Consider the following 24,671-nt stretch of genomic DNA (forward strand, 5'->3'; position numbering starts at 1 on the left):
TTAAATACAAAATAAGAAAAGAAAAAAAGCATTGCCATATACAGAGCAGAATGTAAGAGAGGATTCAAAATATACAGCAATAGATTTCCATTTTAAGAAAACCTATATAATAAATACTACACATTGTATTCAGAGATGTCCATCTTGCTTTGCTTCCTTTTGAGTTTTTTTCTCTGCTGTGCACTTTTTACTTTATTTTTTTCCCTCCCCCCCGTGAAGGTTACAGGTAGTGTTGATAGGTATGCGTGCGCATGCGCACACACACACACACAGATATACATACATACATACATACACATATACTTATATATCTGTAATCATACACATATATAGACATATACATTCATATGCATCTGTGTCAGACCATACTATACTTGTTTGTTTTCAGTTTCTCTGAGGTTGGATAATACCTTCCTTCATAAGTCCAAGCCTTTCCGTATTTTTCTAAGTCCACTACCTCATCATATTCTACGCCACCACAATATTTCAACCTTATACTATCTAGTAATTTTAAATAGTCTAAAACGACATTGATTAATATGACTGACATATAGTATAGTTTCCCTATTTTTCTCTTTAGATTTTAGCTTTAACTTTGTCTGAAATCATGATATTATCTTTAATTTTAAGGTCACATATCCATTGAGAATGTGTTATGGAATAAGATGTAAGGTGCTGGTCTAAGCCTAATCTCTGTCACACTTTTCCCATTTTTGCAGAAGTTTTTATCAACTAATGAGTTCTTTCATAAGTGTTTTCTGGTTTATTGAACACTAGGTTATCGTGTTCTTTTATTTCTGGTTTGTCTCTTGTCTGGTCTGATCATTGCTGCACCAGCTTTCTATTTCTTTTAACCAATACTAGGTGGTTTTGATAATTGATGCTGCATAGTGATTATTTAATGCTATCTGCACATGAGGTAAAATTTCAGTTAGTGGGTATCACATGTCGATGTGGTTATGATCTGCCACAGACACTTCAGTCAGAACAAATTCAGAGTGCGTGTCATGGATGTGCTTCCTGTATTTGAATATGAAATATGTAAATTGTAAGTTAATCTTTGAGTGGGAGTTAAAAGTGTCGTGTCTATTAGATTTCTCAATTTCATTAATTTTGGTAAGTAGAATAGAAGAAGTTGATTTTCAAAAAATCTGCAGCTTAAAAAAAAGTTGAAACCAGAGAACTTGACCCTCTCATTGAGAGAAAATAGTTTTAGAGAATTGAAGTGACTTAATCTAAGGTCAGACAGTTGAAATGGAGGGATCTAGTTCTCACACTCCCATCTTCTCATTCAGGGGTTCTTTATCATATACTGTGCCTCCACCTTCTGTGACATTTTCATGGTACAAAAAAGACAGACCTAGCGTGAAAAAGATAACATGCAGATTTGTATTTCTGACCTTCATCTTCCCCTTCAGCTAGCTACACCAGCCTTCTCATAATCCTCTATGACAGCTCTCTTCATGTGCCTCAGAAAATTCTCTTTCCTACATCCCTTTCCCCACACAAAGTGTGCTTGATATATATATTGGGGCATACATGGACAGAGGAAAGTAATGTGGGGATTGTGTACCAAGTTGGTCTGAAATTCTGCCAGATCAACATGAAGGGCACCATAAAACTGGAGAGAGGCAATGATAGAGGGCACCGTTTGGCCAATAAAGTGATCAGTGTAGATTGGGCATTCAGTGTCCAGGTTTCTGGTATAGATATCAGTGGCCTCACAGTCTACCATGAAGGCACAATCACAGTTCTCTGAGGGGGATGCGAGTGGTTAGAATGGAGTTATAAGATGCAACTACAATTGTAGAAACCTGGTGCACTGGGCAAGTGAGCATCTCCAGGTTTGACCTCTTGCCATAATCAGTGGACCTCAGCAAAGTTGGAATGGTCTCACCAACAAAGCTGTAGAAAAACAAGAAACCTTGAAGATCCATGCTCTGATCAAGCCTCAGAGTCCAGACCACAAGGGGGTTGGTGATTTCCTTGCCAATAGTGCAGTGCCCACCAGCAATAGTTCTCTTTCTTCCTGGTGTTGAGCTGCTTAGAGTGGAAAAGCTGGTGGTCCAGTATAAACTTCCCCAGTGACAAGGGGTTCCAGGTATCGGAATACTGCCCAAGGCCAATGTTTGCCTGTTTCACTGTAGAAGGTATTTAAGGAGTAATTTCTTCCCCAGTGGTTTTGTCAGTTGGCATCTGACCATCAGTCTGGACACCATGTCCAGGGAGTATGGCTCTTAGCAGGCTTGGCCAGTCTGGACATAGGCCTGGCCAGCATGGATAGAAGTTGGTTTGTGCATGACGAAGTGTGCAGGGGTCTGCTGGGCTGAGAAGGAATGGAAGGGAGGCACCACAGGCCTCTCACTCTGCATTAGGGAGTCCCAGGAAAAAGATAGTGAGCAAATATATATACCTTTTAAAAATTTATCTTCCTGGTGCTAACACATCATAAATCCATTCTTAGACTTCTGATTTCAAGTTAAAAAACAGTGTAGTTGAAGGGCAGCTTATGAAGTCCCATTAATTGCCTTCACTATGATGACTCAGATTTTTCAAGGTATATATCTCTTCATCGTTTATATGGCGATTGTATAGTTAGGAGAGGAAACAAATTTTAAAAACAGTTTTCTTGAATTTGGGTCATTTTATTTCAGAATATCTGGTTCCTTCAGAGTCTCTGGCATATCTGAGATAGCATTTATGCAGCCAAGGTAAGGACTGAAAGTTGTGCTGTGCTGTGAATTAGTCTGCTGGAGCTGTTGAGCCTTCACAGTCATACACCAAATACATAGCTATATACCACAAAGAGCCCAATTTCCTGGCATTTAAAAATACCTTTATTGATAAAAGTAATAGATCATAGGATTTCAAAGGCACCTCCATTTTACAAATGAGGAAACTGAGATCCAGAGAGGTTAAATGACTTGCCTGTAGTCCCACAGGTTATAAGTAGAGCTAGGATAAGTAGCCTGGATGGCTTGGACTCCAAATCCAGAGCTGTTTCCACTGAATCCCACTGTCTGTCCTAAAAAGCAAGCCTCATTGCACCCTCTTTATTGTATTCTAGGATTTAGGCAGTCGCTGATCTGAGCTGTAACCCGGTTCATGTTCTGGTCTCTGGAATAATCAGGTGGTGTGAATTGGACAGCATATTCTTATCAAGTCTAGTGTAGACATTGTAAGCACTTAATGAATGACAAGTCACACAGAAGAAATAGTTTTAAATGATAACAGTCTGGTTCCAGACATATTCTTTTTCCTCTTCTGTTATGCGAAGCATGTTAATTTAGAAAAGGTAAGATAAGGACCTTGTCATTCAGGAGAGTCCTTATAAGTTCTTAGACTCAAGGAATTCATAATAGGAAAGAGTAAAGATTTGATGATCAGAAGTCAGTAGGCATCCTGTGCATGTTGTTAATATAAAGGATCTCTTGATATTCAAACAGATGTGACAAGTATGATATGAACTTTCTGGTATTACTCATTTGGACAGTGGAATAGAGAATGTGGTTGTAAAGGGAACAGCTTATAAAAGATTATGATTGCTTTGAAGATCAGGACTGGAATTTAGAGAATAACCTATATAAATGTGTCAAAAATCCCTGGTATCAGATGTCAGGAAAGCATTGGCTGGGTAGTATGAATGAGAAAGCATTTATTGTGTTCCAAATAACTGCTCTAAGTGCTGGAGATAAACACAGAAAAAGCAAAGCAGTTCCCGCCCTCAGGGACCTCATATTTTAATTGGGAGACTACTGATGTAGGGAAGAGCCAGCTAATGAATGGTGCAGCTGTGGGGAGGCTGGCCAGCTTCAGAGATACTTAGGTTATTTAAGTAGTTATGGTGACAGTGCCTGGGGACTTGGAGGGCATAGAGGCAGGGCAGATGGGAAGGTCCAATCCCATGAGAAGGAATGGATTGACTCCCATGTCATCCAAGGCCTGTGAGCAATCAGACAGCCCGGGGGAAGGGAAGGCGTGGTGTGGTAGGGAGCCCCTGGTGTGAGGAGCTCTTCTTGCTGCTCAGGGATCCTTGATGGGTTCTTGGACGGCTGTGCCCGGGGAGGGGCAAAGCTGGGGTGGTGCACTCAGAGTTCTGGGTAACTGCATTCAACAGAATACCCTTAGTTTTTAACCCTTCTTGCTAAAGATCTTTATAAAATCCAACGTTATCTATGTTTTGAGTATATGTTTTCTTCATGCCTTTATATGTACCTCTTCCAGAGTAGAAAGTAAGGCAGGACTGTTTTACTTTTATCTTTGTCTATTCAGCTTCTAGCAGGGTGCCTTGCCCATAATAGGTACTGAATAAATGCTTATTAATTGATTACCTTGAGATCTCTTTCAGCCTTTTAACTTTCTAGGAGATCATGGTCTCTAATTTGTGAAACCTGTTTCTTTGCAGTGACAGCAGAAGAGCTATGGAAAGGGGCCTTAGCTGAGTCTGGTGCTGGAGCGAGGAAAGGAAGAGGAAAAAGAAGCAAGAAGAAAAGGAAGAAGGACCTAAACAGGGGTCAGATTATTGGTGAAGGTAGGTTTGTTTATCATAGAAGGTTAGTCAGTCTTTTTATTGTTATTATCATTTAGATCCTAAAGAAACCAAACTGGGGCCACAGACACTCACTGGGTTGCCATTTCCCTCATCTCAGTTCTCTTGAAAAAGCTAGAGGATTTGAGGGTTGGGCTGCTTTGAGGTGGCTGCTTGAGCAGTCTGAGGAAAGATGGGGTTGGGGGGTGAGGAACAACCTTGTGCCTTCCCATGGAGACGTGCCTCTGTTCTGTTTATCAGCCAGTCAAAGAAAGTCTGGGTGGGAGTCTGTTGTGGAATTTTGGGATGTTCGTACCTTTGTTTCTGTGTTTCTGTAGTAGAATGTGAGCTGTTTAGGACAGGAGCTGTGTCTGCCAATGTATTTTACATGTAGTCTGGTTGCTTGACACATGGAATGTAAAAACCACTGCCAAACATAAGGAAAGGGAATAACATTGCTCATCAAGCCCAGGGATCCTGGGGCTGTTGCAAGAAGAGAGGGGACCACTTGATCTTGGGTTTCAATGTGATATCTGTTTTACTCCCATTATTTCCTTTCCTCTCTCAAACTCCTCACCTGTTCGCTGTCTGGCTTCTAACCTCATCACTCAACTGAAACGGCTCTCTCCAAAGTTACTAGTGATCCCTTGATTCCTAATTTTGATGGTCTATTCTCAGTGTTAACTTCTTCTTGACTTGTCTGCTTCATTTGATGCTGTTGACCCCTCTCTTGAATACTCTGTCCTCTGCTGGGTTTTCATGACATTACCTGTCTTCTGGATTGCCTTTTGCCTGTCTGATTTCTTGTTTTCTGTCTCCTTTGCTGACTTATTATCTGTATCATGCCTCTGTTGTTCCTAAACTTCTTTCCTAGGTCCTCTTTTCTGTCTACATACTCTTCCTAGGTAACTTCATCAGCTCACATAGATTTAATTATCATGTCTTTGTAGGTGATTTCCAGATCGATAGATCCAGTCCCCTTCTCTCCCTGAGCTTCAGTACCACACTGCTAGTTGCCTGTTAGAAATGTATGATCTGGAGACATCTTAATCTTGACCCATCAAAACTGAACTCACCACCTTTCCGTCTATCTGTTCCTCTTCCAGACTTCTCTATTCCAGTCTTGCAGGTTCATAGCCTTTATATTATTTTGGACTCCTCATCTTCCCTTAACTTATATAGCCATTCCTGCCTTCGTAACATCTCTCATATCTGACGCCTTCTCTACACTTTCACAGCCCATATCACCTCTCACTAGGCTATTGAAATAGCCTTCGCATTTGTCTCTGTGCCTCAAGTCTCCCCTCACCCCAGTCCATCTTTCACATTTGCTGCCAAAGCCATTTTTCTTAAATGCAGTTATGATCATGTCGCTGCCCTACTCAAACAATTCCAGTGACTTCCAGTTGTATCAGGGTAAAATATGAGCCCTTCTGTTCAGCTTTTAAGGCTCTGTACAAGCTATATATACAGCCATGCCCCAACTTGTCTTTCCAGCCTCACTGGCTATTGCTCTCCTTCCTGCTCTCTGGGATCCAGTAAAATTGGCCTTCTTGCTGTTCTTCTCCAAGACACTCAATAGCTCCTCTCCCTCTTTGCACTGACTGTCATCCACGTCTGTGATGTAGTCCCTCAGTTGAAACGACTCTCTCCAAAATTAACAGGGATCCCTTGATTTCTTTGCCTCGCAGAGTTTCATGATTCCTTGAAGATGCAACTTAAGGACCATCTTTTTCACAAAGCCTTTCCTAATTCCTTCACCTGCTGGTGCCTTTATTTAATTACCTTGTCTTTATCCATATTTATAACCTTTCTATTTATGTTGTGTTTGTTTTATGTGTGTGTGTTGTCTTCCCCATTAAAATGTAAGCTCCTTGTGAATAGGAATTATTGCATCTTTTATATTTATATCCCTAACTCCTCACGTGATGCCTGGCACATAGGCACTTAATAAATAAATATTTGACTGATTGATTGACTGATTACTACAGCAGTTTTTTAAAAAAATCTAGATTTTTACTTATAAGGCAAGCAATTTTCTTTCTATCTTATCTTAAGGACGTTCTGGTTTTCTCTGGCCTGGTTTGAATGCCCCTGTTTTGAAACATGGGATGGTTCAGGGAGTTGGCCAAAGAGGCAAAGAAGAACAGTTGAAGATACAGGCTGAAATGATCCAGCACAGAGACGAGTGGGACAAAAAGAGAAAAAAGAAGATTAAACGGGAAAGAGGTTGGACTGGAAACTCTTGGGGAGGAATCAGTTTAGGAGCCCCAGATCCTGGCCCTAATGGAGGTAATGATGTGATATGTTTACCTTCATGACATGAGGAATGTATTTACTTCTGAAATTTTAAAATCCATTAATGTTCATTTTAAGAAAATAATTACGTTGTTGACCCTCATACACCAGTAAGAAAATTCTTGAACATCCTTGGCCAATTTTGAATACCTTTTAAAATAGACCCTGTTAAATAGATTGCCTCCCTTCACTTGGTATATGTCCAGGGAATATGTCACAAAATTTCAGGATTGGAAGAATTTTTTAAAAGAAATATTATTAATTAATGGAATTTTCAAAGAATATCTGTTCCAACTTCCTCATTTTAAAGATGAAACTTAGGCTAAGGAAGTTAAATTATTTGTCCAAGATCGTGCAGTTAATAAGTAGTACAGTAAATGGATGTATTTTACTATTTTGGTTTACAGTAAGTATTCACCAGTCCCTGAAGGGGATAATTTATAAAATCTTAACTCTCCTATTAGAATTTAGAAAGGCTTTTGTGGGAATGACTCGGGTCTCTTTAAAATGACAACAAAAACTGAAATTTGACGTCTTTTGACGTCCCAGGTCCCCGGGACTCAGACACCGAGGAACTCGGGCTATTGCAGCTGGTCTTACTAGGGGTCATTTACAGCCACATGACTGACACAGAGCAAGACAGAGTCAGCATGTCTAGAAGCAGGGATTTTTTAAGGAGGGGAAGGTCTCTGTCACACAAATAGGGCAGGGAAGTTAATGGTGCAGTAATGGGGTGGATAGGGATGTTAAGACAACAATGGTGAGGAGGCTGAATAGAAGCTGCCCACCTCAGGAAACTTGCTGAAGTCAGTCTTGGGGATTCATCTGGGGAGAGTAATTTTGTCTACTTGTCCCACACTATGTACTTTATTTTATATATTTAAAGACATGATTCTGTGATGGGGTCTCCATGCTTCCTCAAGCTGCCTGCTCAAGGGGTTCATGGCACAATTAAGAGAGGCTAAGTGCCTGTGTAGAAGCAGTATAGTGTAATAGAGTGTTGAACTGTGATTCAAGAAGACTTGGATTTGAATCCTGCCTTAGATTTTTAGAAGCTATGTGATCCCTCATCTGTAAAATGAGGGGAATTGAATTGCATGACCTCCAAGCTCTCTTTCTGCTCTAAATCTTTGATTTCTGTACATATGGGGCCCTTCAAGAAGGGTTCTGTCTTCAGAGGTTTTAAACAGCCTCCTATGGAGAAGGACCTGACCTTGAAAGCAAAAGGGAATTAGCAAGCAATAATGGGAAATGAACTTACTGATCATCTCTCAGGTTGTTTCCTGCTTCATGGGCATTTTTTAAGAGAAGTGCCTGGTAGGAATAATGATTTAGAATATGAACTATATAAGCAAATTTATATAAATGTCTTCTTTAACTCAACAGAAACTTACGAAGATTTCGATACCAGAATACTTGAGGTAAGCTTGTATTTGTCAAACATTTTTAAAGCCCCAGCTGTGTGCCAGGCACTAGGCTAAGTATTGAGGGTACAATCACCCAATTTTTGCTTTCACGGAGAATTGGGGAAAGTAACACTTACATATATAAGTAAACACACAATATGTACAAGGTTATTTTGGAGCTAGAAGGTCGGCCCTAGAAGGATTAGGAAAGGCCTTGTGGAAGAGCTGGGACGTGGCTGGGCTTTGAAGGAAACGAGGGTCTGAGAGGCAGACGGGGAGAGAGGCAGGGCGGCAGCCTCCAGGAGGTCAGAGAGACGCGAGATGGGGTGTTTTGGATGAGGGTCATTAAATAGGCCAGCTGCCCTGACCCACAGATTGAATGAAGTGGTGTGATGTGAAATGAGTCCCTAGAGGTAGGCAGAAGCTAGTTTGTACAGTCTGTAATGCCGGAGGAGTTTGCATTTGATCCTGGCGCAATAGGAAACTCTTTGACAAGGTAGCGGTGTGGTGGGTTATACCTTAGGAATATCACTTTGGTAGCTGTGCTGAGGATAGGAAGAGAGAAAGGAAGGGAATATGAATTTTTGTATTACCAGGCACCATGCCAAGCTCTCTACAAATATTATCTCATTTGCAAGGTAGGTGTTGTTGTTATCCTCAGAATTTTACAGTTGAAAAAACTGAGGCATATAGCTAGTAAGTGTCTGAGGCCAGATTTGAACTTGTCTTCCTGACTCCAGGCATAGCACTGGATGGTTTGGAGAGGGCAGAGGTTGGATGAAAGGGGATTAGTTAGGTGGCTATTGTACATTCTAGGCAAAAGGTGGCCATGTGAGTAGAGGAAAAGGAACAGATGGAAGAGATCTAGTGAAAGTAAATTCAATAGAACATGGCACCTGTTTAGGTATAATGGGGAAGGAGTGAAGGAAAGTGAAGTGTTAAGGATGACACTAAGTTTGCAAATCAGGATGACTAGAAGGATGATTGTGTCTTCAACCTAAATAGGGAAATTCAGAGGAGGGATTGGTTTTGAGGGAATGGTAATGAGTTCTGTTTTAGACATGTTGAATTTGTGGTGCCAGTGGGACATCCTGGAGGAGATAACCCAGTAAGCAGTTTGTGGTTGATTGGAATTCAGGAGAGACTGGGGAAGTCACATAGGTGGAGATGATCATTGAATCTGCAGGAGTTGATGTGATAACCAGTAGACGGCTAGGACTGAGTACATCCCATCTCTGGTGCTCACCACATTTGTGGCCCTGGCAAGGGACTTGGCCTCCTTGGACCTCATTTTCCTCTTTTGTAAAATGATGGCTTTGGATTGGATGGTCTCCAAGGTAGCTTCCAGCCATAGATCTGTGGTCTTATCCTAAGGTATAAAGAGAAAAGAGACCAGAGTTCAGCCTTGAGAGGCACTCACAGGCAGCAGGATGTGCATGAAGGTCAGAAGTGCCTGATAGGCCAGAGGATACACTAATTGCAATAAGATTCTCTGTCTCTCTCTCTCAATGTATCTATATATAGATCTGTCTATATCTATCTATATAGATGTGGATAGATTGATCTATATATACATCTATACACATTTCTATGTATGTATGTACATATATACATTTCTACATCTATATATTATCTATATATATATATTTATGTATACATCCATTTATAGATCTATCTATCTATCTATCTATCAAGAGTGTCTTACAAAGAATGAAACAGTGCCCACTTACAAGGACCTTACATTCTAACTGGGGAGATAATCACAAGTACATAGATAAATACATACATACAATAAATAGAAAGATCTTAAATACAAATAGTACAGAGCAGTTTGGGAGAAAGGGCACTAACAGTTGGGTGAGGGTCAAGAAAAGCTTTGTGTAAAAGGTGGTCCTTGAGCTGAGTGTTAAAGGAAGAGAGGGATTCTGTGCATCAGGTGAGACGGGAGTGTGTTCCAGGCATGGAGGATGACCTTGGCAAAGGCACAGAGGTGGGAGATAGAGTATCCTGTGTGAGGATCAGAGAAGGCCAGTTTGGCTGGTGCTGGAGGGGGAAACCTGTAAGTCAGGTATAAGATAGGAGAGGAAAGGTGGTTAGATAGCAGTTTGTCAGAAAAAACCCCGGGGGATTTTAGTGGACTGCAGATGCAGTATGAGTCAGGGGGAGGTTGCAGACTGAAAAAGCTAATGTGATCTTGTCTGCATTAAGAGAGGCAGAACTTATGGGAGCAGAGAGGCTGTGACAGGCCCCCGTACTGATTGCCCAGACCATTTGAGGAGGACTGTGTTCAGTTTGAGGAACCGATGTTTAAGAAAGACTTGACAACAACCAAAGGAGGCAGCCAGGATAGTAAAAGGCCTCACGGTCATGCCATGGAGAGATTGGTTGAAAGAGCTGAGGACATTTAGCCTGGAGAAGGGAACCCTCTTTGGGAACCTAGTAGCTGTCTTCAAGAGCTTGAAGGGCTGTTTTGTGGAAGGGGGATCAGACTTGTTCTTTTGGGTCTTGGAGGGCAGAGCCTGGCATAGAAGCTGCAGAAAGACTGATTTCTGCTTGAGATCAGAAAGAACTTGCTCTGTCCGTAAGTGGAATGGACTGTCTGTGAGGTGGTAGGATCCTCTCTTGAGCTGAGGCTGGGTGACCACTTACCTGTTGTGTTCTAGGGATTCTTTTGGCTAATTAGATGACTAACTGGATGGTCCCTGCCAGCCCCAGAATCCTGTGATTCTCTGTGATTTTATGATCCAATAAAGAAGGCTGAAATGGAAAGATCCAACAGATAGGAAGAGAACCAAGAAAGCAGTGTCACAAAAATTAATTAGCAAATGTTTACTGAGTGCCTGCTGTGTGTTAGGTACTGTGGGTTAGGTGCTAGGGGTACAGGTATGAAAGTTAAAGAGCTGCTGCTCTCTGAGAATTTATGTTCTACTTAAAACCAAGAGGAGAGAGTGCTAAGGAGGAGATAGCAGTGTCACATTGCAGAGAAGTCAGGAAAGATGAAGACCGAGGAAAAGGTCATCCTGTTTGGCAATGAAGAGATCCTGGGTAACTTTGGAGGGAGGATTTTCAGTTGAGTGGTGAAGCTGAAAAGTCAGATTTTGAGGAAACAAGAAAGAAGTTAGTGAGAATAGAGGAAGTAGAGAAAAATGAGTATAGATAGTTTTTTCTGTGTGCCCAAGGCCACACAGGTAGCCTCGTAGGTAGGCTTTGAATATAAATCATCCAGCTCCTGAGGATACTGTAGACAGCCTGCTGATCAGATATGTTGATAACACAAACTGTTAGGGAGAGCTGTCATGTGACATTGGATGGTAGAATCAGAATTCTTGACAGGCTAGAACATCGGACAGAATCTAGTAAGGTGAAATTCCCTAAGGGTAGGTGTAAAGTCTTATACTTGGGCTAAAACAAAGTGGACATTGTAAGTACACAGTTGAGGAGGCACGATCAGAAAATAGAGTCAAAAAAAAAATGTCTCGAGCCCTTCGTGCCTCGTGTCTCTGCCCAGTTTACTCCATCCTTAGCTCTCAGTGTTCTCCTCAAACCAGCTGACCGTGGCATGTCCCCAAGCACTGCGATCATGAAGCCTTTTGCTTTTCAGGTAAGAAGTGTTTTTAATATGACAGCAAAAGAAGGAAGGAAGAAGTCAGTGCGGGCCCTCGTAGTGGTTGGGAATGGAAAAGGAGCAGCAGGTGAGTGTAGTGTGACGATCCCACGTCAGAGCTGGGAAATGGCCGTTTGTGACCGATGCTCTGGGAAGTGTGCTGGTTTATCAGTTGCTGTTTTCTTAACGGTTTCAGTCCTTCAGTACTATTTGTCCTTGTCCCTTATAAGAGCAATGGAAGTGTTCCATGCTACATATTTTCCTGAAAATGTACTTTTTATTTTTAAATACAAAGGCAGCTTATTTTACCAGACCACATATTTCCTCCTTTCTAAAAAAAAAAAAAGGTTTGATTATTACCTTTTATATAATTGTAACATAGAATTATGGTATTTTGAGATTTCTAAAAATTAAAGGTTTCAATTGTACATGTTGATCAAAAACTGATTTTAAAATACTTTTTCTATGTGTTTTGGTGATAGTATGTTTTATTATCATGACATAGTTTGAACCATGGAATGAAGTAAAAGCTATTTGTGTGTGCTGAGAATGTATCTCTTCATTAATGTTTTTGCTTTTTTTGTGTAGGTTTTGCTGTTGGGAAAGCCCCTGATCGGGTCAATGCTTTTAGAAAAGTATGTAGATTTCTTCTTTTTTTTGAATACTTACGGAATTACAGCCACATTAGTTAGACACTCTAATGACCATGAACTTTTATGCAAGGCTTATGTGGTGGACTTACTAGAAAGGTCATTATATTTATCACATAAATAGCTGTTTCAGAAATTTTGTAATAAGCCCATTTAAAGAGATGAAGTCGCTAATTTATAAAAATGTCTTTGAGGAAAGAAATTATAACAAAATTTAATTTTTTTCCTTGTTCTCTTTTAGGCAAAGAATAGAGCAATTCATTATTTGCATTATATAGAAAGATATGAAGACCACACAAGTATGTATTACTAACCTTTAGTACCTATACGTTATAATTATAAAGATTATGCAGGATTATGTGCAATTATTAGATAAGATTTCTTGTTTGACGTTATTGTTGAGGTAGAATCCTCTTTTAGTTAATATCATTGGAATGGTTAGTACTATATATCTATTGAATGCCTACCATGTACTTAGTATTTGCTATATCTTGGCCAGCTGCTCAAGATTGCCAAGTAAGAAATTAGAATTTTGGCTTTTTGAAAGCAGGGACTTTGTATCCTTGGTACCAGTGCCAAGCACATAGTAAGTACCTAATAAATGCTTGTTGACTGACTGATTTTTCATCATCCTGTATCTCTCCTTTTCATAGTCAGGCTCCTAGAAAAAGTTGTATACTTTAGCTGCTTAAATGAGTGAGAAGAGAGGAAGTAAGAAGCAACTCATTTCTTAACCCTTTGCAATATAGTTTCCAGCCTCATCACTCAGCTGAAATGGTTCTCTAAAGTTACCAGTGATCTCTTAATTGCTTTTTCTCTGTCCTCTTCCTTTTTGGACCCTCTGCAGCATCTGACATTCCTGGCCACCCTCTCTTCCTAGACACTCTCTCTTCTCTGAGATCTCTCCATGTTGTTCTCCTTTGGTTCTTCTCCTAGAGTCTGACTGTTCCTTCTCGGTCTCTTCTCCCCTGCTTGCCTCCCTTCCTCTGCCTCCCTCCCCAATTTTAATTGTCATCTTCATGCACATGATTGCCACATCTGTATATTCAGCCCTGGTCTCTCCTGATCTCCATTCCCACATTTCCAACTGCCTGTTAGACTTTTTTTCATGTTCCACAGTCATCTCAGTCTTAACATTTCCAAAACAGAACTGATTATCTTTCTGCCTAACCTACCTGTGGCGTTTACAAAGGGTCGAGAGATATAATTTCTGGGTAATTTAATCATTTTATTAATAATGCGAGCATTTAAATAAAAGGATGGTCTTTCTTAGACCAAAGACAATCATGGTGGTGGGCTCAAGGCTTAAATGCCCTTTGGAAGAAGAGTGTTCAAAAGAATGGCAGTCATCTCTGATTGGTTAGCAACTAATGAGAGGTGGACTTTACAAAGAGTAGTGGACTTATTCCAATGAGGGACTGAGAGTAACTTCATGTCACCCTTGGACTCACTGTGGGAGACTGTCTCTATACCCAGACCACCCTCAGCCTTGGGCAATTTAGATAAAAGGGTCTGTCTCCACTCGATTGAATGGAATTCACCTTAGACTAGAGATAAGGTTGAGTTGGGTTAGATAGAGGAGAAGGTTAGCTCAGCTTTCAGAGACTGAAGTCTTGAAATGAGGATAGGGAAAGGGGGGGAACTCTGAATCTCCCTAAATCATTAGTTATTAATAATCATTTCTCTCATACCCCCTTTTCCAGACTTCTCTCTTTTACTGGAGGGTGAAAGCATCCTTCTGGTCATCCAGGCTCACACCCTCAGAGGTATCCTCTGCTTCTGACTCTCCAGAAGCTAGTCACTTGCCAATTCGATTCTGCTCCTGCATCTCATGTGGATGTCCCCTTCTCTCCACTTACACTACCAGCCTCATCACTCTTGTCTGTGGCATTGCAGGAGCCTCCTAATTGATGCTCCTCTCTCTGCTGCATCCTCCACACCATTGCCACAGCGATTTTCTGAAAACATGTTTGAACCCATTCAGTAAACTTCAGTGGCTCCCTCTTAACAATATGAGAACCCTTCTGGCTTCAGCCTGTCTTTTCAGCCTGATCATATGTGACTTCCCTTCATGCTCTGTAATCAAGCCAAACTTACTTTCTTGCTGATGTCCACAGACAGCGTTCTGTCTCCCACTTCCATGTCTGTGTAGTGACTGCCCCTCATTTCTGGAATGCGTGCTTCCTCCTCACTTTTGCCTCTTCATATTTGGAAAATGCTTAGCACTGGCACATAGTGGGTACTCAGTAACTGCTTGGTCCCTTTCCCAATCATCCCCCTCTTTAGAACCCCCAGTTAGTTTTAAAGCTCAGTTCAAATGCCACCTTTTGAACGAGGCCTTTCCTGAGCCTTCCAGCTGCTTAGTGCCTTCCCATTCCTTATTATCTCCCCCTCCCCCAAGATACCTTGTATTTTCAGTGATTACTTTTGTATGTACTTATATAAGTACATGTTTTCCCTGGTAGAATGTAACTGGCTTGAGGGCAGGGACCCTTTATCTTTTTTTTATCTTTGTATCTGCTGTGCTCAGGATAGTTATTTAACATAGTAGGGATTTAACAGATGCTTGTTAGTTGATAGATTCATAAATCTAGATCAGCAGTCAGTCTATTTAATATGAGTGCTATCCTTTGTCCAACTCTTTGTGACCCCATTTGAGTTTGTTTGTTTTTTGTTTGTTTGTTTTTTTTGCAAAGATAGTGTAGTGGTTTGCCATTCCCTCTCCAGCTTATTTTACAGATGAGAAAACTGAGGCACACAGGGTTAAATGACTTGCCTAGGGTCACACAGCTAGTAAATGTCTGAGGCCATATTTGAACTCAAGAATGAGTCTTCCTGATTTCAGGCCCAGCACTGTATCCACTGTGCCACCTAGCTGCCCAGTGTGGTACTGTCCTTTTGATATAATCTGCTTGTATTTGAATTCCTGGAGATGTTAAATATTCATTTTCTATATGCTTTAAAACTTTTTCTCTGTTATGAATATAACAATAAAATGAATGATTTAACATACAAAGAATGTATAAGGAAATTGTATGTGAAACTGTGAACTTAGGTTGTTTTCAAAACATTACATTTAGCAGCATAGTAACAAAATTTCTCTGTTCCCTTCATATCTTTTTTTTCTTCTGTATATTTAGTAATATTTTATTGATATAGTTTTCCTTTTTTTGCATCTCTGTCACAATCCCCTAACTCATTCACTTACTCTTTTAACAAATAAGTATAGTTAAAGGGCAGCTGGGTGGTATGATAGATAGAACAGTTGGACTGGAGTCAGGAGAGGCCAAGTTCTGATCTTCCTGACTCCAGTCCAGTTCAAATGTGGCCTCAGACACTTAATAGCTGTGACCCTGGGCAAGTCATTTAACACTGTTTGCCTCAGGTTCCTCATCTGTAAAATGAGCTGGAGAAGGAAATGGCAAACCACTCCAATATCATTGCCAAGAAAATCCCACCTGGGGTCACGAAAAGTCAGACGTGATTAAAATGACTGAACATCATAGTCGAACAAAACAAATCAACTTGTTGGAAATATCTGAAAATGTAGTTTTTGGAAATCTTGTAGTGATGTTCTTGAGTTTGTAAATACTGAATTTTGTTTGTTTTGAGTGAAAAAGTGGTGGGTAGCTGCCTCCATTGGGGATAAATTTGTGAACTTTCACAAATTGTTTTTTGGAAACTTTAGATTTTTCAGAGTAACAAATTCTCAGAAACATTACAAATTGCTTTCTGGGCCATTACATTGCTATAAAAATCCAACCTCAGTCTCCAGTTCCTACTCTGACCCTATATAAACATTGAATGTAGATTATAAAAAATTCAGTTAACTATAGAAAGGAATTAGGTAGACTGGGATGAGGAACTCAGTGGCCTCAAGGCCACACGTGACCCTTTAAGTCCTCAAGTTCGGCTCTTTGACTGAATCCAAACTTCACAGAACAAATCCCTTTAGAGAAAATCCCCTTAATAAAGAGATTTGTTCTGTAAAACGTGGACTGAGTCAAAAAGTTGCACTCAAGGACCTAGAAGGCCATATGTGGCCTTGAAGCCTCAGGCTCCCTGCCTCTGAGGTCGATCGATAGATTTTAAACTTCTGGTTCTCCCTTCTTCCTTCTCACAGCTGTTTCCTGTGTGTGAGTAGCCACAAAAGGCCAGAAAGGTCGTGATCATAGTTTGAGAGAGAAAGGGATCTTAGAGGTCATCAGGCCCTATGTATAAGATCCCCATGCACTAAGACTCATGATTCTAACTCAGGTCCTCCAACTCCAAGTTTAGCCCTCTTCCTAGTGTATCACTCTGTTCCCCAGCAGCAGCAGCTCTAAGAAGAAACTTCAGTGCTTTTGGTTTCTTGGTGGACATTGGCTCCAGCATGACAGATAGATGGAAAGAGCACATCCTCCTCTTTTTCCTGGACCCCTTTTAATCTCATGCCCTCCCCTGTATCGCTTTCAGTTACGAGCAAATGTGGCATCCATTTCTCTGAGCAATTTCCTAAACAGACCCACACATGCAATTTTATGCACTTCTTTGGTAGATAGGTGTGCATCTTCACATCCTAATCTATTTGTGTATATATTGGTGAGGTGTTTTTATATTGTTTTGTTTAAAAGTAAATTGTCAAAATTTATCAGTCTCCCTAACTCCTTTCCGTAGTAGTTAACTGAATAAAAGAAATTGGCATTTAGTAGTTAGCTCATAAATATTTAATCAGTTGGGGTAATTGTGTAAGTCATTATTTATAAGGCTAAGTTACTGCTACCATTTACTTTTTGTCTTTGGTGTAGATGCAGTAGACTCGTGTCTAATTCCTCTCTGTCTGTTTTTGTTCCTCTAGTTTACCATGATATTTCTTTAACATTTAAGAAAACACATATTAAGATGAAGAAGCAACCCAGAGGTATTTAAGAAATGACTGACTTCCGGGGGGGTAAAATGGAGGTCCTTGGAAATGAAATAGCCACCCTGAGTTGTACAGTGTTGCCTGGGGCCAATTTGGGATAAATTTTGATAGAACCCAAGTTCCTCCTCTTCTCAACCTCCCACCCCCCAAAAACCAGCAACAACAACAACCCCCAACAACACACGTGATATCAAAAATAAGAACGGATGAGACTTTGAAGATAATGAAGGATAATTTCAAGCTATGGATTACTGTGTAGAGCCATCACTGCCAATCAGTCAATGTGAAAATATTAAAGATATAATTCTAAGTTAAGGTCTGAGAACATGTACAGAAGTAGAGACAACAGTTAAATGGATAGATGAGCTTGGGATGGTAGGAAGTGGAGGTCCATCCCCGACTTCACTGCTTTCTGTGACTTTGAATGACCCCAAGTTATCAAAGGCCTTCAGAGTAGAGGGCATCGCTGCCGAGGGTCCAGGTGACAAGACTCCGGCCTGTTATGTAAGAACTAAAGTTCATCACCAGGTTGGTCACAGTGACTCATGTTTTAGCTACAGCAGCTTTCAAAGAGGTGTGACTGGTGTCAGGGAAGGACGTTTTTTCATCTTAATGTTGATATATAAATCCTGAAGGCTTTTAGTAAGTGGTGCATTAGTAAAGCAATACTTTATGGATTATATAACTCGGAGCAGTTTCATTAAAGAAATGGAAAATAATTAAAGTAGAATGTGCTTTATTGCCTTAATTACACCTTTTAAATTATAATTTTAAAAAAACTGTACCCCACAAAAACCATTTATTTTGTCATTTAAAAAAAATTTTTTTATATCTGGACTTTAAGATTTAGTCCTTTATATATTTGAATGTTACAGTTTCATTTGTAGCCTAAAATATTTCATTTCTGAAGCTTTGCTATCTTTTCTATTTCAATCATAAATTTGGAGTTTCAAGGTACCTTAGAGGATACTTAGTTCAGCTCTCTTATTTTACAGATGAGGAAACTGATGAGGGATTAAGGGACTTGCCACACAGGTAGTAAATAGGACCAGGATTTGAACCTCCACCCTCTTAACTCTAAGTCCACTGCCTTTGCCACTGTATTATGGTGCCTTTTCCCAAAGCCGCTTTCTGCCTTTAGAGCATATGAATGAATAGAACCCTAAAACTGGCGCAGCTTAGCTGACTACACCACACTGGCTGCTAGTGCTGCCCTCTACAGCAGTCTTGGGAGCAGTGGTAGGAAATCCTACTGAACTCCTTGGAGATAGCATCGACCAATTACAGATTTTAGTCCTATTAATCAGTCAGTAAACATCAAGTGCCTGTTCTGTGTTAAACATTGTGCTAAGCAATTGGGATACAAATCAGAAAGACAGTCCTTGCCCTGAGGAGCTTTTAGTCTAATGAGGGAAGGCCACAAACAAAAGAAATTTGAAAAGTGGGGGCGGGGAGCATAGAATGGTAAGAGTCCAAGTTCCTGAATGCCTCTGGTGGGAAATGAAGAGTTTGGCTACTCTGGGAGCCCTTTTTGAATGGAGGCTTTGAGAGGAGTTCTTTGTTTCTCTGTAGAAATTTCATGAATTATGAAGGCCATTTTGGATCATGATACCCCCTACTTGATAGGAAAAATCAATTTGTTCTTAGTGTTATTGACACAACTAATTATATGTTAAAAAGAAAATTACAAAAATTTTTTCATGGTTCTTCAGGCTCCAGGTTACCTGGGAAGTAGAAATGGTAATTTCTAACTCTAATTACATTAGAGTTTGTCTTTGCCACATGTGAACTTGAAACAGTGAGGAAACAGTTGTCTAGTAAACCTGATAAAATGTAGAAACCTACTAGATTCAGGCAAATACATGTTTAGTCACTTCAAAGCAGGTATTTGGACCTCTGTAACCTATTCCCTATAGCATGCTTTCTATTTTACATCCATGAGAATCATCCTGGAAAATCTAATCCAATTTGAAATAAGGTTTAAAAAAATTAACAGCCCACAGAACATTTTCTGACGACCTCACATTTCCTCAAAGAAGAAACATGGAATTAAAAAATAAATGAAACCAACATTCTTCACTCTCTCTCAGGCATAAAAATGTACTTGTCCCTTAGAATGTGACTATCTTACATAGCAGTTCTTTTAAAAAAATATGTATTTTTTCAATTCTGAATTTGAAAAACACCAAACAAAATGAGTGTTTGCATATATGTGGTATAATGGGAGAACAAGATTTTATATGAAACTACCTGTTTTCCCACAGCCCCTCCAATACTGTCATTTCCCCTTTTTATCATATGGAATCTCAGAGTTGTTTGATTTGCATTTCTCTCATTATTAGTGATTTGGATAATTTTTCATATGCTTGTTGATGGCTTGATTTCCTTCCTTTGATAATTGCCTGTTTGTAGCCTTTGACCCTATTAGAGCATGGCTCTTGTTCTCAGATATTTGTATCAATTCCCTGTATATCTTGGCTATCAGACCTTTATTAGAGAAATTTGCCGCAAAGATTTTTTCCCCTCATCAATTTTTTCCCTTCTGATTCTGACTTCATTGCTTTTGTTTTTGTAAAAGCTTTTCAATTTTATGTAGAGACATACCATTTTTTGTGTAAATGTTTTGTTATTTTCTCTTGTTTTCCAGGTCATGGTCTTCGTTGTCATCGAGCCATTATTACAATTTGTAAACTAATTGGAATTAAAGATATGTATGCAAAGGTTACTGGATCTGTCAATTTAATTAATATAACCAGAGGAGTCTTCCATGCATTATCAAAACAGGTAGATATTGCAAATGATATTAATATGATTTGAAAAATTTGGATTGTATTCATTGTTTTCAGTATCATTCAGTGAAGTTGTAATGTTTAGCTGCCATTATTGGCATTTTTGAAGTGAATATTCAGTTAAATGTTATACTAAAGTAGTTATTTCCCTTGATTAAACTGAATTGACCAAAGCTTTCAAGTGAAACGGCAGTCAGTTGTTTTGTTATGAGAGGTCACTTTTTGGGAGATAGAGGGGCAATTCTTGGTAAAGTAAAAACAAACCGATCAGTACATATTGATTTTAACACTAAAATGAGCGTTTTACACTTAGCTCAAAGCTGTATATGTCATCCTCTGTCTATTTGTTACCACAGTTCTGGCCAGCAGATTGCTAACAAACACAGCAATAGTGATACTACTATGATTCAGCCTTGGACAGATCACTAAACTTCTCTGGACTTTGTTTTCTCATCTGTAAAACGAGAGGGTTAGACTGCATGGTTTTTGGGTTCCCTTCTAGAGCAAAGTGCTATTACCTTATAAGAAGGTCTTTATAACCTTAGTTACAAGTGGATAGGCAGCTTGGTCTAGTGGATGGAGAGCTGATTTTGGAGTCAGGAAGACTTGCCTCCAGATCCCATCCTCTGATACACACAGTGTGGCCCTGGCCCAGTCACTTAGTTGATAACCACCCCGCCCCCTCACTCTCTTCTATTCTACAAGAAGGACAGTTGTCCTTCTGATAAGGAGAGAGACAGTTTCCTCTTTGGGAGACCGCTATGCCAATGGTAACCCTTCACTGGGCTGAACCGAAATAAAAATTACAAGTCAAAATATTCCTGTGTATTTACAGTTATTTAAAATAGTCTTGTGTTTTCAGCCTAATACTATGTACTGGAGTGTCAAATAGTCACATGCATACAGATAGACCTACATAGATGCTTTTTAGGAGTAGTCACAAAATACTTACCATAGAGCAAGCCTGCACAACCTGGGGCCTGCCAAAGGATTTTGGGTGGATTGCAAAAAATATAGAGGATGTTTTCCTCTTCCTTTTTCGGGGGCCACCCAAAATCCTTTGGCGTGCTGCAAGTGGCCCACAAGCTATAGCTTGTGCAGGCCTGATGTAGGGTTTGCCCTTTGAGGGAGGTTTCTTTTCTTTTGGGGTGAGCTGTGGGTATTTGCTGCACAAGGAAAAATCTCCCAGATCCTTTTGGCCAGGCTTTCATTTTCCTCTTACTTTAGTATAACTTGCAAGTACAAGAAAAAGAAGCCAGCGTTACTTTACATAGTAAAACTGGTCCTTGTGACTCTTATCTACGTGTTAGCTTATTAAATTGTTTACTGGGGAAGCCTGTTCCATTGAGTTTTAGCAACTGTAAGTGAGTCTTTGGACTTCTCCAGCAAACCTTGTAAAGAGAGTCTCTACTCTTAAAAATTCATTATCTTCTGTGTGCATGTGTGCATGCTCACGCGTGTGCGTTTGTGTGTGTGTGTACTTAAAAATTCTTTTTTGTTGTTGTTATGAATTTTAACAAATCATCAGCAAATACAAACAACACAACCTTTCCGGCAGTCTTGAAGTTGCTAGATTGACCTTCTACTGTGTATTTTTTTAAAATGCTGCTTGACCTCTAGACCTGAGAGACCCAGCTGAGGACTTGCCGCTCTTGGTAGTTCTGCACATAAGTTACAAGTATTAGTGCTGCTTTATTTTTCTGTGATTTCTGGAGTGCAATTATCTATATCTTTTAAAGAAATCAAATGTCCCTGTTATCTTCCTGAGGCCACATTTCACTGAAAATGAGAAAAGTCACCACTGAACACTTAATGACAACAGTAACTAACACAGACAAGTTTTCAGTCATTTTGAATATGTTCTCATTTGAACCTGAGCCTAACTCTGTATGGTAAATTCTATAATTATTCTTGTTTTGCAGATGAAGCAACTGGAACTCAGTGATGATAGTGATTTTCCCAGCTATTCTCTTAGCTAGGATTTGATTTTACATCTTTTTGTCTCTAAGTCCAACATGTCTATATATGGTGATTTGGGGCTTGTGCAGCCCCAGGGCCCACCATGCCATTTGATGTTCACAAAGATGTAGTGAGGTAGATAGTGCATTATTGTTCCCATTTTTCAGATAAGGAAATTGAGATCCACTGAGGTTGTGACTTAACTCTTGGAAATGCAGCTAGTAGGCAGCAGAGGTGGACTTCTAATCTAGGGCTTTTGACTTGAAATCCAGAGACCTTCCCACTGCAGTATTCTGCCAGTCAGGAAAATGTGAATCCTACTTCAGATACTCACTAGCTAAGCAAATTGTTTAACCTTGCAGCCCGTTTCCCTGTCTGTAAAATGGGAATAATAATAGCACCTACATTCATGGGTTTATGAGAATCAAATGAGATGGTGTTTGTAAAGGGCTTCTTTGTAAACCTTAAAGATAAATGTTAGCTGGTATTATTAACATCAAAAACTTTCTTACATCTCCCACAATAGTAGTTGTACTATTTGTATCTGTTGATTGGGAAACTACATCATGACAGTTCGTTTAATTCAGTTTAGCAGATATTTATTGAGCAATTGCTAGGAATGAATGAATGAATGAGAAAACATTTATTAATTGCTTGCTATGTCCAGAGGCCTGTGCTAAATGCTGTAGTTAGAAAAGCAAGGCAATCCCTGCTCTCATGGAACTCACATGCTAACGGGGGAGACAGTATATACAGGAAATTTCAGCTGCAACTCAGGGCTCAGTGGTCCTTCGGGTGTGCTGGTAAAGCAGATGGCAGTGCATCTTTCATATCATTGTCGTTAGCAAAACCATATCCATTTTTTGATATTGAACCATTTGACAGAGACAAGGACTTTAATGGTAAAAGCATTATTTTTGTTGTTGACTTTTTAGTCACTGTGGCTATCCTTTCTGTTTTGGTTTGTGTTTTTGTTTGTATTTTTTAACAAAATTACCACAACATGCCAGGGCAGTGGAGGGATGAAGCCTTAATACCAAATTAACAGAGTTTGCGTCAGACACGTGTCAGCACCAGATGCACAAACACTCTCTCCCCTCCTCATTTCCTAGTCTTTAGCATAGCTCACCTTGCCCATCTAGCATGCATCCAGGCCAGAAGGATGCCCCAAAGTCAAGAAGATTTCATTGTAGTGAAAAACAGGGTACCTTACAATATTGTAGTGATACTTAACTGCTGAGTTTCATCTTGTTTGTGGAAGCTTCCTTCACCTGAATATTTATGTTCTCTCTCTCTTTTTTTTTTTTTTGGTGAGGCAGTTGGGGTTAAGTGACTTGCCTAGAGTCACACAGCTAGTGAGTGTTATGTGTCTGAGGACAGATTTGAACTCAGATCCTCCTGACTCCAGGGCCAGTGCTCTATCCACTGCACCACCTAGCTACTCCTATATTCTTTTTTCTTAGTAACTTAATTATCAACAAACATGAATCTTTCAGTATACAAAGAACAAAAAAGATTGCATATGAAATGATAAACTTTTATTACAGTTTCTTTTGAGGACATGAAATTTAATACTTCACTAGTAACAAAATTGGCCTGTTCATATTTAAGTCCTTCACAGTTTCAGCCTTCTTGACTTTTTCTTTCTCTCCCTTTTTGTTTTGCATAGGAAACTCATCAGCAGCTGGCAGAGAAGCAAAGCCTTCATGTCGTCGAGTTCCGGGAAGAATGTGGCCCTCTGCCCATCGTGGTGGCCTCTCCTCAAGGAGCAGTTAGAAAAGAGCCTGAGCCCGAGGATGAAGTGCCAGACACCAAATTAGACTGGGATGAAGTCAAGATGAGTCAGGGACTGAAAAAGTCAGTTTGGGCAAACTTAAAGAGAGCTGCATCCTGAGCTGTCTTCTCCCTCTTGCAGCTGAATTGAGGCATCAAAGGGCCAACAGAAAAGACTCAAATATGTTGTGTTCTTCAGGAGAAGTAAATATCCCATGTGAAGACAGCACAGCTATTGTTTGAATGAATGGAATTCTTCGCTACTACTGTATATGGAATTCTCAGTGTGTTATTTAATTTGCTGGCAAGCTGAGTTTTAAATTCTGAGTGTTCTCAGAAGTGCTCCAATCAGAAGCCCCCTTTTTAAAGCATGTGAGACTCGTGTGAGTTCAGTGTAACCCTGTGTAATTAAGTATCCAAATAAACCTGATTCTGATTTTTACAAAATTCAATTGAAAACTCCCTCAAGCTCTGTCCTTTCACCATAAATAAGGGAGATATTGAAGATGGTTAATTTTGACACTAAGATGGGACTGTAAAATGGGAACGCAAAGATTGGAGAGGGGAAGCATTTCTGGAGAAGTGACAAATATTAACTAGGTGCCAGGCTTTAGCGTAATGAAAGGAAGAGCTTTGAAATAACTTTTAATGGCCTGCTATGCTTATCACTAGAGGTCTAAATGGATGACATTGACCTATCAGGCCTGCATGGAAGGGAGGGGATGGTGAACTGAATGATGTTCAGTTCCATTTCCTGCTCT

The 24,671-nt window shown here is 39.9% G+C and overlaps 1 protein-coding gene across 1 annotated transcript in view; it reads left to right on the plus strand.

The window, feature by feature from the left end:
• Window positions 1–24,362, plus strand: part of MRPS5 (mitochondrial ribosomal protein S5) — a 35,822-nt gene extending 11,460 nt beyond the window's left edge. The window contains exons 4-12 of the mRNA XM_027853797.1: window positions 4,406–4,531; window positions 6,587–6,820; window positions 8,213–8,247; window positions 11,834–11,924; window positions 12,425–12,471; window positions 12,728–12,785; window positions 17,324–17,386; window positions 20,037–20,173; window positions 23,807–24,362. Coding sequence (XP_027709598.1) covers window positions 4,406–4,531; window positions 6,587–6,820; window positions 8,213–8,247; window positions 11,834–11,924; window positions 12,425–12,471; window positions 12,728–12,785; window positions 17,324–17,386; window positions 20,037–20,173; window positions 23,807–24,031 — 1,016 coding nt within the window. The 3' untranslated portion in view covers window positions 24,032–24,362. The remainder of the gene's footprint in view (window positions 1–4,405; window positions 4,532–6,586; window positions 6,821–8,212; window positions 8,248–11,833; window positions 11,925–12,424; window positions 12,472–12,727; window positions 12,786–17,323; window positions 17,387–20,036; window positions 20,174–23,806) is intronic.
• Window positions 24,363–24,671: the final 309 nt, after the last annotated feature.

Source organism: Vombatus ursinus, unplaced genomic scaffold (assembly GCF_900497805.2).
Source record: "Vombatus ursinus unplaced genomic scaffold, bare-nosed wombat genome assembly UNPS02010219.1, whole genome shotgun sequence".
NCBI lineage: Eukaryota > Metazoa > Chordata > Mammalia > Diprotodontia > Vombatidae > Vombatus > Vombatus ursinus.